Here is a 12718-nt window from a genome sequence, read left to right as displayed (position 1 = left end):
GCGCGCAGTCGGGGGGCAGAGCCAAGACCCCCGCCCAGCTCCAGCCCAGGGCTCCCTGCAGGGAACGGGGTCCACGGGGGGAACACCACGGCCACACAGACCCGGTTGTGGCAGCTCCCTGCCGCGCCTGGTCCTTGCGCCGTTCCCCCCAGGGCGCTGCTGCAGGAGGGGACGCAGCAGAGCCCTGGCCAGGCCTGGCAGAGCCCGCGTGCCTGCGCAGCCGCTTCGCAGGGCAGTGGGGACAGAGCCCCCCGCTGGGCCAGCAGCTGGCACCGAGCTGATCTGCAGGACATCAGTGCGGTGTCCTGCCAGGGACGGCTCTTGGGACCTGTCCCCTCCCCAGTGGTGCAGGACGCGTCAGGGCAGACATCCCAGCTGGCTGGGAGAGCAGAAGCCGACAGGAGTGGATTTAGGGGTAGGGGGTGTACAGGCAGCGTACAGGGGGGCAGATGGGCACGGGTTTTGGGGCCAAGAACAAGCCATGCGTGGGTCCCGGTGGTGCCAGGGAGCAGGACTGGACCCATCCTGCCTGCGGAGCCAGTGGAGGGATGTGCTGGTGCTGATGCTCTGTAAATCCACCTGGATTGGTCCAGTCCCAACCCCTCTGCCCTCACCTGGAACTTACTGTCTTCATTTTATTTGAAAGAGGCTGCACATGGGATTAAAAGATTTTGGCAGGAACCTACCTCTGAGCGCCCCATAACGACAGTGTGAAAATGGAGAAAAACATAAGATGAAGTGAAATGGCACAAACTCAAAAACACGACGTGAAAGCAACAAAAAAGAAAAAAAAAATTACGCCCTAGAGGCTTCAGGGAGACAGGGGCATGTGGGTGGCCTGGGGTGGCAGAAGAGGGGGCTGGGTCTGCCAGGGTGTCCTGGTGCTGTCCCACTGGGCTCTGGAGGGAAGGGACGGGGTTCCTGGCTGCCCACAGCACCCCAAGGACTGTGTCACCCCACAGACAGTCACGGTCCCCTGCTGCTCAACAGGACAGCGCTGGCACAGCTCCGCTAACAAGCGGCTGCTCATTAAGGGCAGCCACAGCTTCTCCAAACCGCCTGTCTTCCTGCACCCCTGGGCCAGGTTTGTGGTTTGGGTCCAGCTCGTTCCAGACAGACCACATCTCCCCTCCCGAGGGCAGGCTGTTCGCACAGCCGTCGGCAAACCACCTCAGCGGGCACCGCCTGCCAAGCTGGAGCCAAAGCGCAAGGTGAGGGCGTAAAGCCGAGCCGCTCCACGGCCAGCCCTGCTCCACCACGGTGATATCCAGCAGGCGAGCGTGACCGCACGATGAGCAGGACACTGCCACCCACGGGGGTGCTGAGCTTCGCCCCGTGCCTTTCACCTGCTGCCACTTCTGGCCTCTCCCCAGTGCGGCCAGGAGCACCCGGGACCGAATTATCCAGACCTGTGGGGCCAGGAGGCTTCCACCCAAGGGCAGAAGGCTGCTCCCAGGGCTCCCCAGGTACCAGCCCCCAGCCAGGCCATGGCTCCCTCCCCGTGCGGCAGCCGGGTCACTCGCAGGTAGAGGGCTGGGGGGACCTGCACCGCCCCCTCTGCACCGCGCTCCAGGGCTAGCGAACGCTGGTGAGTGGCACGTACTGCAGCTCTCCTCATCCGAGTTGTCCCCGCAGTCGTTGTCATAGTCGCACTGCCAGCGCCCCGGCACGCAGCGGTTGTTCTTGCAGCGGAACTGGTAGGGCTCGCAGGTGCGTTCGTCTGGGAGGGACAGGGACAGGCATCGGCATCACCCACGCGCACAAACGGGAGCAGGCGTGCCTACGAGCAGGGCGGGCAGCGCTGCTCCCTGCCGGGCAGCCGCACCAGAAGCCTCCCTCCGACCCAGCCTCGCCCACACTGTTCAGGAAAACAAGCAGATAAAATGTCCCCAACACCCGGGGCACTCGGGGATGGAAGGACACGAGGCACCCTCAGGGTTCGTCTCCCCAGCCCCAGCCCTTGCTCACCGCATTCCTCCTTGGGCTCATCGGACCCGTCCCCGCAGTCATCCTCCCCGTCACACTTCCAGCGCGCTGGGATGCACCTGCCCGAGTCCTTGCACCGGAATTCATCCACACCACAAGTCATTTGTGCTGGGGGGGGAAACAAGATGACACGCACATGGGGAGGGGAGACGGCATTGGCACTGCCCGGTCACATTTCCTTCCCGAACGCCTCGTCCCCGCAGCCCGGAGCCGCGTGCAGCACCCCTGCACGGTACAGACGGGGCAGGACGCCACCCTTTCATGCAGTCCTCCGAGAGGAACATCTCGATGGGACAGATCCAGGCAGAGCCACATCACCCGCTGCCCGCAGCACCTGCAGCTCTGCCGGGACTGAGCAGGGACCCAGCTCCCGCAGGCAGACGCACGCAGTTGACCGGCCGCAGCGGAGCTCCTGGTGCCTGGAGCCACCCAGCCCCCTTCCCGCAGGCTGCTTACTGCAGTTGGCGGGTTCGTCGGAGCCATCCACGCAGTCGTTGTCCCGGTCACACACCCAGACGCGGGGGATGCAGCGCTTGGTGATGGCACACTGGAACTGGTTGGGGGCGCAGGTCACCTCCGCTGCGGGGGGAGAGGCAGAGTCAGGAGAGGCAGCGGGCAGGCAGGGCTCTGCCAGCCACCGCCCCACAGAAACCACCCCACAATGCGGAGAGGCCCACAGATGCTCTAGGAATCAAAGCAAAGCGCTCAGGCTTCCTTGGTGACCACGTGCACAGGAGAGATGGGGAAAAAAGCCTTCCGATGGCCTCGAAGGGCTCCACTGCTGCTCGGGACAGAGCAGCTGCATGGAGATAAGGCAGGGAAGCAACAAGATCCCTCCGCCGTGCAGAAGGCTCAGTGCAAAGCCATGGCAAATACTGAACTTGCCACTCTGAGGGAGGTGAGGATTTGGTTTCTACTAGGAAACAGCAGTGTCAGTAGGGGCTGCAGGGCGACGGTGGTCAGAAACTCTAAGCAGAGCAGGGTAAGGAGAAAGCTCCGTGCCCAGGGGTAGCATCACCCAGAAAGCCACTCTGCTGGTAAAGACAATACCCAAAGACACAGATCTGACGCAGCACTCCTCACCCCTGCCCCATGTAGGTTCCCCATCCTAACAGGCTAAACAGCTCCCCACTTACGGCAGTCCTTCTCGTCCTCGCCGTCACCGCAGTTATCCTGCCCGTTGCAGCGGAAAATGCCGGGGATGCAGCGGTTGGTGTTGGTGCATTTGAACTGGCTGGGCAGACACACGTGGATATCTGGGAAGGGAGGTCACGCCGTCAGAAGCAGAGACAGCACCTCTGCTCTAATGGGGTGCTGCAGCCCTGCTGGGGTTCGAGGACCATGAGGCGGGGTGGGGAACCTACCGCAGTTGGCCTCATCCGAGTTGTCCTGGCAGTCGTTGTCTCCATCACAGATGAAGGCTGGGTTGGTGCAGATCCCGGTGGAGCACTGGAACTGCCCCGGTCTGCACTTGAACTCAGCTGTGGGGAGAGGAGGACAGGGTGAAACGCCTGCTCTGGGGAACATTTTCAGGGCAAACCTTAACCTCCCCCTCTTTCCGCTTTGGGGCCCTTTACAAGGACTCAGCAACCAGCACGCGCGACGCTGGGCTCTGACGGCTGCGAAGCGAGCAGCAGCCGGCTGCTGTCTCCCATCGGGCTACATCTTAGGCAGGGAAAGTGAATTATTATGCTCCAGGCTCCATTAACAGGGTAACCTTCCCCTTCACCAGCGCTGTCCCTCAGCCAGGACAGCAGCAGGGCTTTCGAGGACCAGCTGCGGAAGCAGAGCCCGGCTGCTCTGGCTGGCACGGAAGTGCCGTGGGCTGTTCGTGCCCTCCAAGGGCCAGGCAGCACAGCCAGGGAGCTGGGACACGGTGGGCTGCAGGCAGCCCCCTCGGCACTCACGGCAGTCCTCGGGCTCATCCGAACGGTCCCCGCAGTCATCCTCGGTGTCGCATTTCCACCAGAAAGGGATGCACTTGTCATTCTTGCAGACAAACTGCGAAAGAGGGACAAGCTTGTGAAAGCGGCTCAGATGGTGACCCCGGACAGGAACGGAGGACCCCAGGTGGCATTGTCCCCAGGGCACCCCCTCTGCCAAGGGCCCTGACCTCCCTGCCGTCCCTTCCCAGACACTCCTGTATCTCGGTGCCCCAGCCTGTCCTAAGCCCTCCACCCCGAGTTCGCCCTCCACAGCCTCTGGGGTCTGGGGAGGACGGCGGACAGGCAGCGCCACTCCAGAGCTGCCTCCCTCGGACACCCCAGGAGCTGCAGTCTGTATGTGCTGGGAAGTGCCACAGGAGGGAGGTGTTGCCCACGCCAGGAGAAGGCATGTGCAACGCCACCACCCCGATGCACGGCGCCTGCACCAGCGCTCGCACGGAGCTGCAGCAGCCGCTGCTGCTGGAGCGGGATAGAACCTCGCAAGAGCGACGTGCACGCAAGCCCAGGCACACGCTTGCCATGGGGACATCTCCACAGGCAGGCTGGTTGTTACCTGGCTGGCTGTGCAGTTGGAGACACAGGTCTTGCCATCGCTGCCCAAGTAGAAGTTGGTGGGACAAGCACATTTGTGCCCCCCGCCCGGCGAGAGGAGGCAGAGGTTGCTGCAGCCTGCGTTGTTGGTCTTGCAGGGGTGGTTGGGAACTGGGGAGATGGCAGGGAGAGAACTGCAAGTCAGACCAAGGGGGAGGACCCGAATGGTGCACGACCCCCGAGCTGTGAGCCCCTCCTCACCACGCACATCCCTTTTTTGCACCCCCCTCTCCTAGCTTGGCGGCCCCTGGCCTCCATTTGCACCCTGTGCCCTGCCCTGGCCCTCCTGCGCTGCTGCCCCGGGCTCCTCTGCAGAGCCAGGGCCCCCCGCACCCCCCCATGCCTGCGGCTCACCGTCGGGCTGGCGGTAGGGGTGGTAGATGTGGATGTCCATGGGGCGGTGCAGCGTGCTGATCAGCAGGGTCTTGTTGGCACCTGTGGTCTTGTGGGCTCGGTTGATGGACTTGGTCTCCCAGTCAGTCCAGTAAATGAAATCCTCAAAGAGGGTGAGGGCGAAGATGTGCGGGATGTCCTGGCTCAGCACTGCAAGGGGGAGAGGGTGGGCTCAGCGAGGGGCTGCCCCCAGCCCCCCCACCCTGCCCGCAGCCCCACGCAGCACAGCCTCTGCGCAGGGTCAGCTCTGCTAGGGAGCAAACGCTTCCACTTGCTCAAATGCACGGAGGAGCTCCTGGAAGAGGGGACCCCACCCCAGAATCCTGGCTCCACACCCCCAGGACCAGTCCTAAGACCCCCCGAGGGCCTGGAGGAGCCCCAGCTCTCACCCGTGTGCCTGTTGGAGCCGTCGAGGCTGGCGAACTCGATGTAGTCCTCCCGCGCATCGGCCCAATAGATCCGACTGTTGATGTAGTCGAGGGTGAGGCCGTTGGGCCAAGTTATCTTGGTGTCAACAATGACGCTGCGGTTGGTGCCGTCCATGCCAATCTTCCCAATCAGGGAGTGGTCACCCCAGTCTGTCCAGTACAGGTAACTGGGAGGGAAAGAGAAGAGCAGAGCGAGGTTGAGTCCTGCGCAAGCCAGAGCAGTAGCCACGCATGGGCATGGGGGTGCCGGGGAGGGAGAAGCAGCCAGGTGTCCCGGAGGGCAGGAGGGAAGGCCCTGGCCCCAGCAGCAAGGTGGCAGAAGGGCCCCCTGCCCCAGCCCTGGGTAGAGGGGAAGGTCCCGGAGGCTCTCACCCGTTCTGCACGTCCACCACCAGCGCCCGGGGCTCGCGCAGGCCCGAGTTCACCAGCACCGTGCGGTAGGCGCCGTTGAGCTTGGACACTTCGATGGTGTCCCGACCTTTGTCACACCAGTACAGGTTGCCTCCCACCCAGTCCACTGCCAGCCCATCGGGGTTACTGAGGCCAGTGCGGTGAAGAACCTGTTGAGAGAAAACGGAAAAGTAGGGCCTGGACGGGCAGAACCAGGTCCTTCCCTGGGCCAGGAATGGCCACGACATTTCCATTCCCCAGGGCACGGCTCCTGCCCAACTCCCTTTCCTCGCTCTGCTCTTCCCCAAACCCTCCCTGCCCACCGCTTTGGGGCGGCACGGAGCCCATCTGATTGGGATGGTGCTGCAAAACATCCCGTGGAGGCCTTGTGGGAACATGTGTGAACCTTGTAGGAACCTGTGGCGACCCTATGAAAGGGCTTGTGTCCCCTTCCCTGGTGACCCTGCGGCCAACCTGGGCCCCTGCAGGGAGCAGGGAGGGAGCTGCAGCCTGGGGGCTGCCTCTGTCCCCCACCTGAACGTTGCTCCCATTGATGTGCATGCGGCGGATCATGCTGCCCTGCGTGGTGACGTCTGTCCAGTAGATCATCTGCTCCCGATAGTCAAAATCCAGAGCCACTGCGTTGTTCAGGCCCTGGGAGGAAGGGAGAAGCACTGAAACCATTTCACCTGCTAGCACGGGGTGTCAGGGGCTTTCGAAAGACTAGCGAGCCCCCAGCCACAGCTCCCAGTCCCTGAGCAAAGTTAAAAGCACCCACAGACTTGTGTCGACCCTGCCTTATAAAGGGCCGCTACTGAAGAGCTGCTGCTTACACAGGACCCTGTGTATATTCACAGCACGAGCCGTTGTTTATACAGGGCCCGCTATCAGTGCGGGAAGCCAAGAGCCCAGACTCCTGGGCTGGGAGGTTTTGTGTGCGCCGGACCCGCTCCAAGCGCCAGGTGCAGACCCCAACCCCGCGGGCTGGTGCCCCCCTCCTGCTCCGCACCTGCTTGAGCAGCGTGTAGTTGGAGCCGTCCAGGTTGAGCTTCCGAAGGTAGTACCGGTTGGCAAAGATGAGGAAGGGCTCTTCATCTGCACAGGGGATCAGGAGACGCATCAGGGGCGAGCCGCCGGCACAAGGGCAGGCACCCGCCCTCAGCAGCACGCGGAGCCGCCTCCCCCCATGCCCTGCGTGTCCTGGCTCTCCTCCACGAGCCAGGTGCAGCTGCTTCGCCTCCGGAGCCCCGCGACCAACTCCAGCACTGGCAGCATCCCACTGCTGTCACGACAGCATCCCTGCCTCTACACCCCGCTCACCTGTGACAGCTTTACAGCTGGTGGGGTTGTCAGGTTTGAGCTTGTAGCCCTCTATGCATAGGCACTTGAAGCTGCCCAGAGTGTTGATGCACTTCTGGCTGCAGGGGTAGGTGGTGGAGCACTCGTCGATGTCGATGCACGTCTTCCCGTCATCCTTCAGCCGGAACCCGGGACGGCATCTGCACTGCAGGAGGCAACCAGGAGCTGTTAGCCACAGCCAGGGCCCGCACGCTGGGAGGTGAGGGGCAAGTGGGGACAGGCACGGGCAGAACAGCACACGCAGACGCAGGCTGAGTGCCCACGTGCGCACTGCGGAGCAGGGCAGAAGCAACGCTCACGCTACGAGGGCTGTGGAGGAGGCAGGGAGCACTGGGGCATCGCTCCAGCTCCAGCTGCGCAACCCAGCCAGCGGGCCTCTACCTTGTACCCAATCTTGAGGTCCTCACACTCCTGGGAACAGCCGCTCATCTTCTTGTTGAGGCACTCGTTGATGAAGCAGTTGAGCTCATCCGAGCCGTCCGCGCAGTCGTTGTTGTTGTCGCAAAGCAGCGCCTCTGGGATGCATTTCCCGTTCTTGCACAGGAAGAAGGAGTCGTTGCACTTGTTCTCTGCGGTGGGCAGGGAGGCAAAAGCAGTCGTAAGCACGAGCAGCTGGGCAGCCTCGCTCCCCCAGCCCCGGCCCCTGCAGGTACCTGGGCTGCTGCAGCGCGGGTTCTTGGGCGCCTCGTCCGAGTGGTCATGGCAGTCGAACTCGCCATCGCACTCCCACTGGCTGTTGCTGAGGCAGCGGCCGTTGGCACAGCGAAACTCATGGGGGCCGCAGGTCGGGTACTCTGCGGGTGACAGCGGGCTCAGGAGGCGCCCCCCACCACCCCGAGCCGGCCAGCAGCGAGCAGGGCGCCACGCAGCCGCGGCATGGGTGCTCAAACCCTCCTCAGCCCGCCTGGGGACAGGAGAGCAGCACTGGGCCGAGGAGGAGGCCAAGGCAGGAGGCTTTGGACCTCTCCAAAAAACGTGCAGCACCAGGGCGGGTGTGTTGCAGGGCAGCTGGGGAGAAGGCAGCTCTCCTGCGGCTGTCCGGCACTGCATCTGCCCGCTCCCTCTGCTCACGTCCCCCCACTCCACGCTGTGACACCTACCACACTCGGGAGACTCATCCGAGCCGTCGCCGCAGTCGTCGTCGTGGTCGCAGACAAAGTGCTTGGGAATGCACTGGCGGTTCCCGCACATGAACTCCCGCTCATCACACGTGTTGTTGTACACTGCAACGAGGCACCGCTGTCAGCCCCTGCTCCCCACGCCCCCTGCAGCCCTAGGGGCAGACCACGAACTCTCCTGCTGCTCCCTGAGCCCCAGGCGGTGGGGTTGAGCCCCCAAGGCAGCTGTGCTCCTGCCCAGCTCCAGCCCTGGCCCCACCATGCACGCAGCCCTCTGAGGACTCACAGCAGCCAGCAGCGAGGGTCTCGTCGGCTCCATCGGCACAGTCCTTGTCTCCGTCACAGAGCCAGCGCTCTGGCACGCAGACATAGGTGCCTGGGCACTGGAAGGATCCTGTGCTGCAGGTTGTCAGCCCTGGAGAAGGGACAAGCGGGAAGAAAGCTGCTGGAGAGCCTGCGCTCCTGGGCTACGCGCCCTCGTGTTCCAGGGTGCCCCAAAGTAGGGAATCCAGGAGGGCAGCGAGGATCATGGAGCAGGAGGGCAGGGGTGGGAGAAGGAACGGCAGAGGTGGGAGTGCACTGGGACGGGGCAGCATCGTGGGCAGGGACGGGGAGGTCAGAGCAGGGGCTGGAGCAGACTCACGGCAGCGGCTGTCCTCGTCAGAGCCATCCCCACAGTCGTCTGCCCCGTCACACACCCAGAGCTTGGAGATGCAGCGGTGGTTGTTGCACTCGAACTGCACGGGGTAGCAGAACTTGTCTGGGAGAGGAGAGGAGGGGCTCAGAGCCGGGGCAATGCAGCAGGACAGACGCAGCAGCAGCACGTGGCCAGGCTGAGCCAGCTGGGTGCTAGGGCTGGTGCTGGCGATCCTGCTTGCCCAGACTTGGCAGTGCCCCCATGTGGGATTCCCTGCTCTGGAGCTGGAGGGGGGGTTCCCAGTTCCTGGGTACTGTTGGGGGTTTGTTCAGGGAGGTTGGAACAAAATCCATCACTCAAATGAGCTGTAACCGGGCACCCCTAAAGGGACTATGGATACATGCACATGCTGAGCAAAGAAACGTGCAAGGACATTTGTTTTGGTCACGGTTAAAAGTCTGCGCCTGTGGAATAACACCACAAAGAGGAAGAATCTGGAATCTGGTTCTTGGCCAAGGGATCTTGGAGAGAGGAGAGGTTCCTGCCTCCCTCTGTGCTCTGCCTGCTCTTACCACCCCACGCAACGGCCCCTGAGTCCCTTGCTCTCCCCACCCTGCCGCTCACTGCAGTGAGTCTCGTCTTCTCCATTCTCGCAGTCGTCCTCTTTGTCACAGGTCCAAGTCATGGGGATGCACCTCCCGCTTGGGCAGGCAAAGTAATTGGCTGGACATCTGGGTTCCCTCCCACCTGGTTTGGGAAGAAAACGTCCGTAGGCTTGGTGGCACAGCCCCCCGCTGCCCGGTGGGACCCCAAAGGGAGCACCTGGCTGGAGAGACAGTGCGACACCCACGTCTGGGGCCGGAGCCCAGCCCGCACTCCCCACTCCTTGCCCCGCTGCTCTCACCAGGGCAGTTGCGCTCGTCTGAGTAGTCTCCGCAGTCGTTTGCTCCGTCGCACACCCAGCTCGGTGCATAGCACAGGGAGGTGTGTTCGCACTTCTGGAACGTGGTCCCCTTCACCCCCAGCTTGAAGTAGCCACTGCAGTCAGTGGCGGCTGCAAGAAAGCACAGCACAAGCCCCGCTGACGGCCCTCAGCTCCGGCTCCCGCTGCCGGCACAAGCCCTGCGCGCCCCACATTGGCACAGGGCAGCCTCTGACCCACGGGTCAGAGCCCCAAGCTGCTGGAACAACGCTGGCTCTTGGCACCTCACAAGGCTCCTCTGACGGCTGTGGGGTGGTGAGAGGCTGAGCAGCATGCAGGTGGGCTGAAGTGACAGGGACTAGGGTGGCTCCCAGCAGAGGGAATAACCTGGGCAAGCCTCTGCTGGTTGGGGAGGAATCAGGAGCTCGCTCCTGCCCCGACTCAGCACCATTCCCCTAGACCACAAGGCAATACAGGGCCCCAGCACCCCAGCCCACAGACACGGAGGGCGGAAGCATCTCCAAAGAAGCGACAGCAGGTCAGAGCTGGGGAGGCAGCAGGAAGAACAGGACACGGTCAGGGCACTCACTGCAGTTCATTTCATCCGAAGCGTCCTCACAGTCGATGAACTGGTTGCAGCGGCTTGAATTGCCAATGCAGGTCCCATCCCGGCAGCGGAACTCGGTAGCAGCGCAGCTGGTTTCTGCAACGAGGGGGAAGCCCCCGCAGGGGATGAGGCTGGGCTGGGGACCCAGCGTGCACAGCCACCCCACTGGCAGCGTGGCATGCGCACACCCAGCCCAGCACAGCCACAGACCATCGATCCTGCGCTCCCAGGTCTATGTCCCCTCTCGATGGAGACCTGGCTCCCTTCTGGCTCATGGACTCCACCTGCCACATCTGAACTTGTCTGCTGAGCTGGCCTTTCGCTAGCAGGCCTGGGCGGGCTCAGAGACGAGCATAACCTCCACAGGCAGTTCTAAAGCAAGCAGCCAGGCTCCTACAAAGCTGCAGCTCCGAACGGATGCCGCCCTTGGTGTGCTTGCGTGCCCTTTTCTCAGGAGCGCAGAAGTGGGGAGCAGTGATGCTGCACCTCGCCTCTGCCTCGTGTTCTCCCCAGATCTCAAACCGCTATTTTCACCTAGCTCCGGGTGTTGCGCTGCCATTTGTGGGAGTTCTTCCTCCCAGCTATCAGGGAATGAGTCTGACAAAGCGGTGCAGTGGAAGTATGATTTAGACCTTGACTCTCCATCAAGCCCCAGCTCTGCTCTGATCCCGTCAAGCTGAAGGTAACCCTTTCCCGACGCCTCTGTCCCTGTCCCAGACAGCTGACGGAGCCCTGGCAGGGAGCCAGGCAGCCTGCTTACTGTTGCAGGGCACTTCGTCCGAGTTGTCCCCGCAGTCATCCACGCCGTTGCACCAGTAGCGGCTGGCGATGCAGCGCCCGTTCATGCAGTGCAGGTAGCCCTTCTTGCACTTGCGGCTGCCTGCGAGAGAGAAAGGATGGTGAGCGCCAGGGGAGAGCCAGAGCAGCCGGGCTTGTCAGCGACTTGGGACCTTCAGCAGAGGAGAAACTGCACAAGCACGATTAGGAAACAGATTCCCTTGCGCTGTCCTGGCAACATCACTGCGTTAAGCTTGGCCCTTGCCCAGCAGAGATCCTCTCTGGCTGCAGAGCAAGGGTTGCTGTCAGAATAAGGGTGCTGTAAACCCCATCAGGACGGCTCCAGGTGTCCCCTTCTCCACCTGTCCCCCGTGCCCCCAGAAGAAAGTTCCGGAGCCCTTAAAGCCTGGCTGGTCCCAGCCTTGGGAGGGCAAAAGGGATGAAGAGCACCAGAGGGACACGAAAAGACGCCCATCCACGGCACCCAGGAGCCCCGGCACCCTTTGCCTGGTGGAGCTGACAGCTCGAGCGGGGTGCCTGTGCGCGTGCGTGTGTGCGAGCAAAGCAGCAAGAGGAGGAACCTTACTGCAGTAGGACTGCTTCTCGTCTGACTTGTCCTTGCAGTGGACCACGCCATCGCAGGTCCGGCTGAAGTCAATGCAGTCGCCGTTGCCACACTCAAACTCGTCGTGCATGTTGCAGGTGGAGTTCAGGGCTGCGGGGAGTGCGAGGAGAGTCAGCTCCGCCAGGAGGAGCAGGGCCCCTCTTCCTCCACCCCTTCCCATCCCACCAGCTGCTGGCTTCCACCTCCCCTCCACCTTTGCAGGTGAAATCCTCCTGCAGGACGCGCTCGCCGCGGCAGGAGCAGTTGACATGTCCTTTGGGCGTCAGCAGGCAGAGGTCCTGACAGCCACTGTTGTTCACCCTGCATGGGGACAGCTCACCTAGGAGAGACAGAGCAGTCACGCCGGGGACAACCCCAGCAGTCCCCTCCCCTTGTCCTCCCTGCGGGGGGATAGGAAAGGTGCGGGCTCCTCCTTGGGCCCTTCAAACAGGGCTATGGGGGGGATGCACGTGTTTGGGAGCAGCCAGTCTCCCCAGAGCTTGCAAGGAGGATGTCCTGGGAAAGGCACACGTGGGGAAAATTCCCTCTCCAGCCTGCACAGGGCTTGGAGACGGACGTGCCCCGGGCATGAGGGTCAACAAGGGACGATCACAGGACAGAAGGGACATGGGGTGGAGTTGCAGAGCTGTTTGGCAGGGGGATGAGAAGCGCAGGGGAGGGGGGCAGAGGCCTGGCTGGGGCAGCAAACGGGGGCGCACGGTGGCAAGGCCACGGGGTGGCGAGTGGGGTGTGGGGTGTCCTTACAGCTGTCGGTGTCGTTGGCCACGGCGATGATGCCCATGGGCTGCTGGGGGATGTCCACGCGCAGAAGCTTCATGTCAGTGCCCACGTACTTGTTAGCTCGCTGCACAGCCCTGCGCACCCAGTCTGTCCAGAAGATGTAATCGCCATAGACAGCCAGGCCAAAGGGGTGCACGGGCTCCGATTTCAGGATCACCT

The 12718-nt window shown here is 62.9% G+C and overlaps 1 protein-coding gene across 3 annotated transcripts in view; it reads right to left on the bottom strand.

The window, feature by feature from the left end:
- Window positions 1-12718, bottom strand: part of LRP1 (LDL receptor related protein 1) — an 89444-nt gene that overhangs the window by 8838 nt on the left and 67888 nt on the right. For 2 of the 3 annotated variants that reach the window (XM_066985783.1, XM_066985785.1), the window contains 25 exons: window positions 12524-12716; window positions 11973-12098; window positions 11741-11869; window positions 11138-11257; window positions 10360-10473; window positions 9753-9902; window positions 9461-9595; window positions 8855-8971; window positions 8498-8626; window positions 8194-8316; window positions 7747-7887; window positions 7475-7662; window positions 7055-7238; window positions 6744-6829; window positions 6269-6388; window positions 5717-5904; window positions 5306-5511; window positions 4878-5066; window positions 4486-4634; window positions 3894-3987; window positions 3351-3467; window positions 3123-3242; window positions 2443-2565; window positions 1969-2094; window positions 1604-1720 (listed from right to left, as the gene is read on the bottom strand). In XM_066985783.1, coding sequence (XP_066841884.1) covers window positions 1604-1720; window positions 1969-2094; window positions 2443-2565; window positions 3123-3242; window positions 3351-3467; window positions 3894-3987; window positions 4486-4634; window positions 4878-5066; window positions 5306-5511; window positions 5717-5904; window positions 6269-6388; window positions 6744-6829; window positions 7055-7238; window positions 7475-7662; window positions 7747-7887; window positions 8194-8316; window positions 8498-8626; window positions 8855-8971; window positions 9461-9595; window positions 9753-9902; window positions 10360-10473; window positions 11138-11257; window positions 11741-11869; window positions 11973-12098; window positions 12524-12716 — 3484 coding nt within the window. The remainder of the gene's footprint in view (window positions 1-1603; window positions 1721-1968; window positions 2095-2442; window positions 2566-3122; window positions 3243-3350; window positions 3468-3893; window positions 3988-4485; window positions 4635-4877; window positions 5067-5305; window positions 5512-5716; window positions 5905-6268; window positions 6389-6743; window positions 6830-7054; window positions 7239-7474; window positions 7663-7746; window positions 7888-8193; window positions 8317-8497; window positions 8627-8854; window positions 8972-9460; window positions 9596-9752; window positions 9903-10359; window positions 10474-11137; window positions 11258-11740; window positions 11870-11972; window positions 12099-12523; window positions 12717-12718) is intronic. The other variant, XM_066985784.1, reaches the window with a different exon arrangement.

Source organism: Anser cygnoides, chromosome 32, assembly GCF_040182565.1.
Source record: "Anser cygnoides isolate HZ-2024a breed goose chromosome 32, Taihu_goose_T2T_genome, whole genome shotgun sequence".
Taxonomy (NCBI): domain Eukaryota; kingdom Metazoa; phylum Chordata; class Aves; order Anseriformes; family Anatidae; genus Anser; species Anser cygnoides.
The sequence above is the reverse complement of the archived record's forward strand: the minus strand, read 5'-3'. Positions and strand labels throughout refer to the sequence as shown.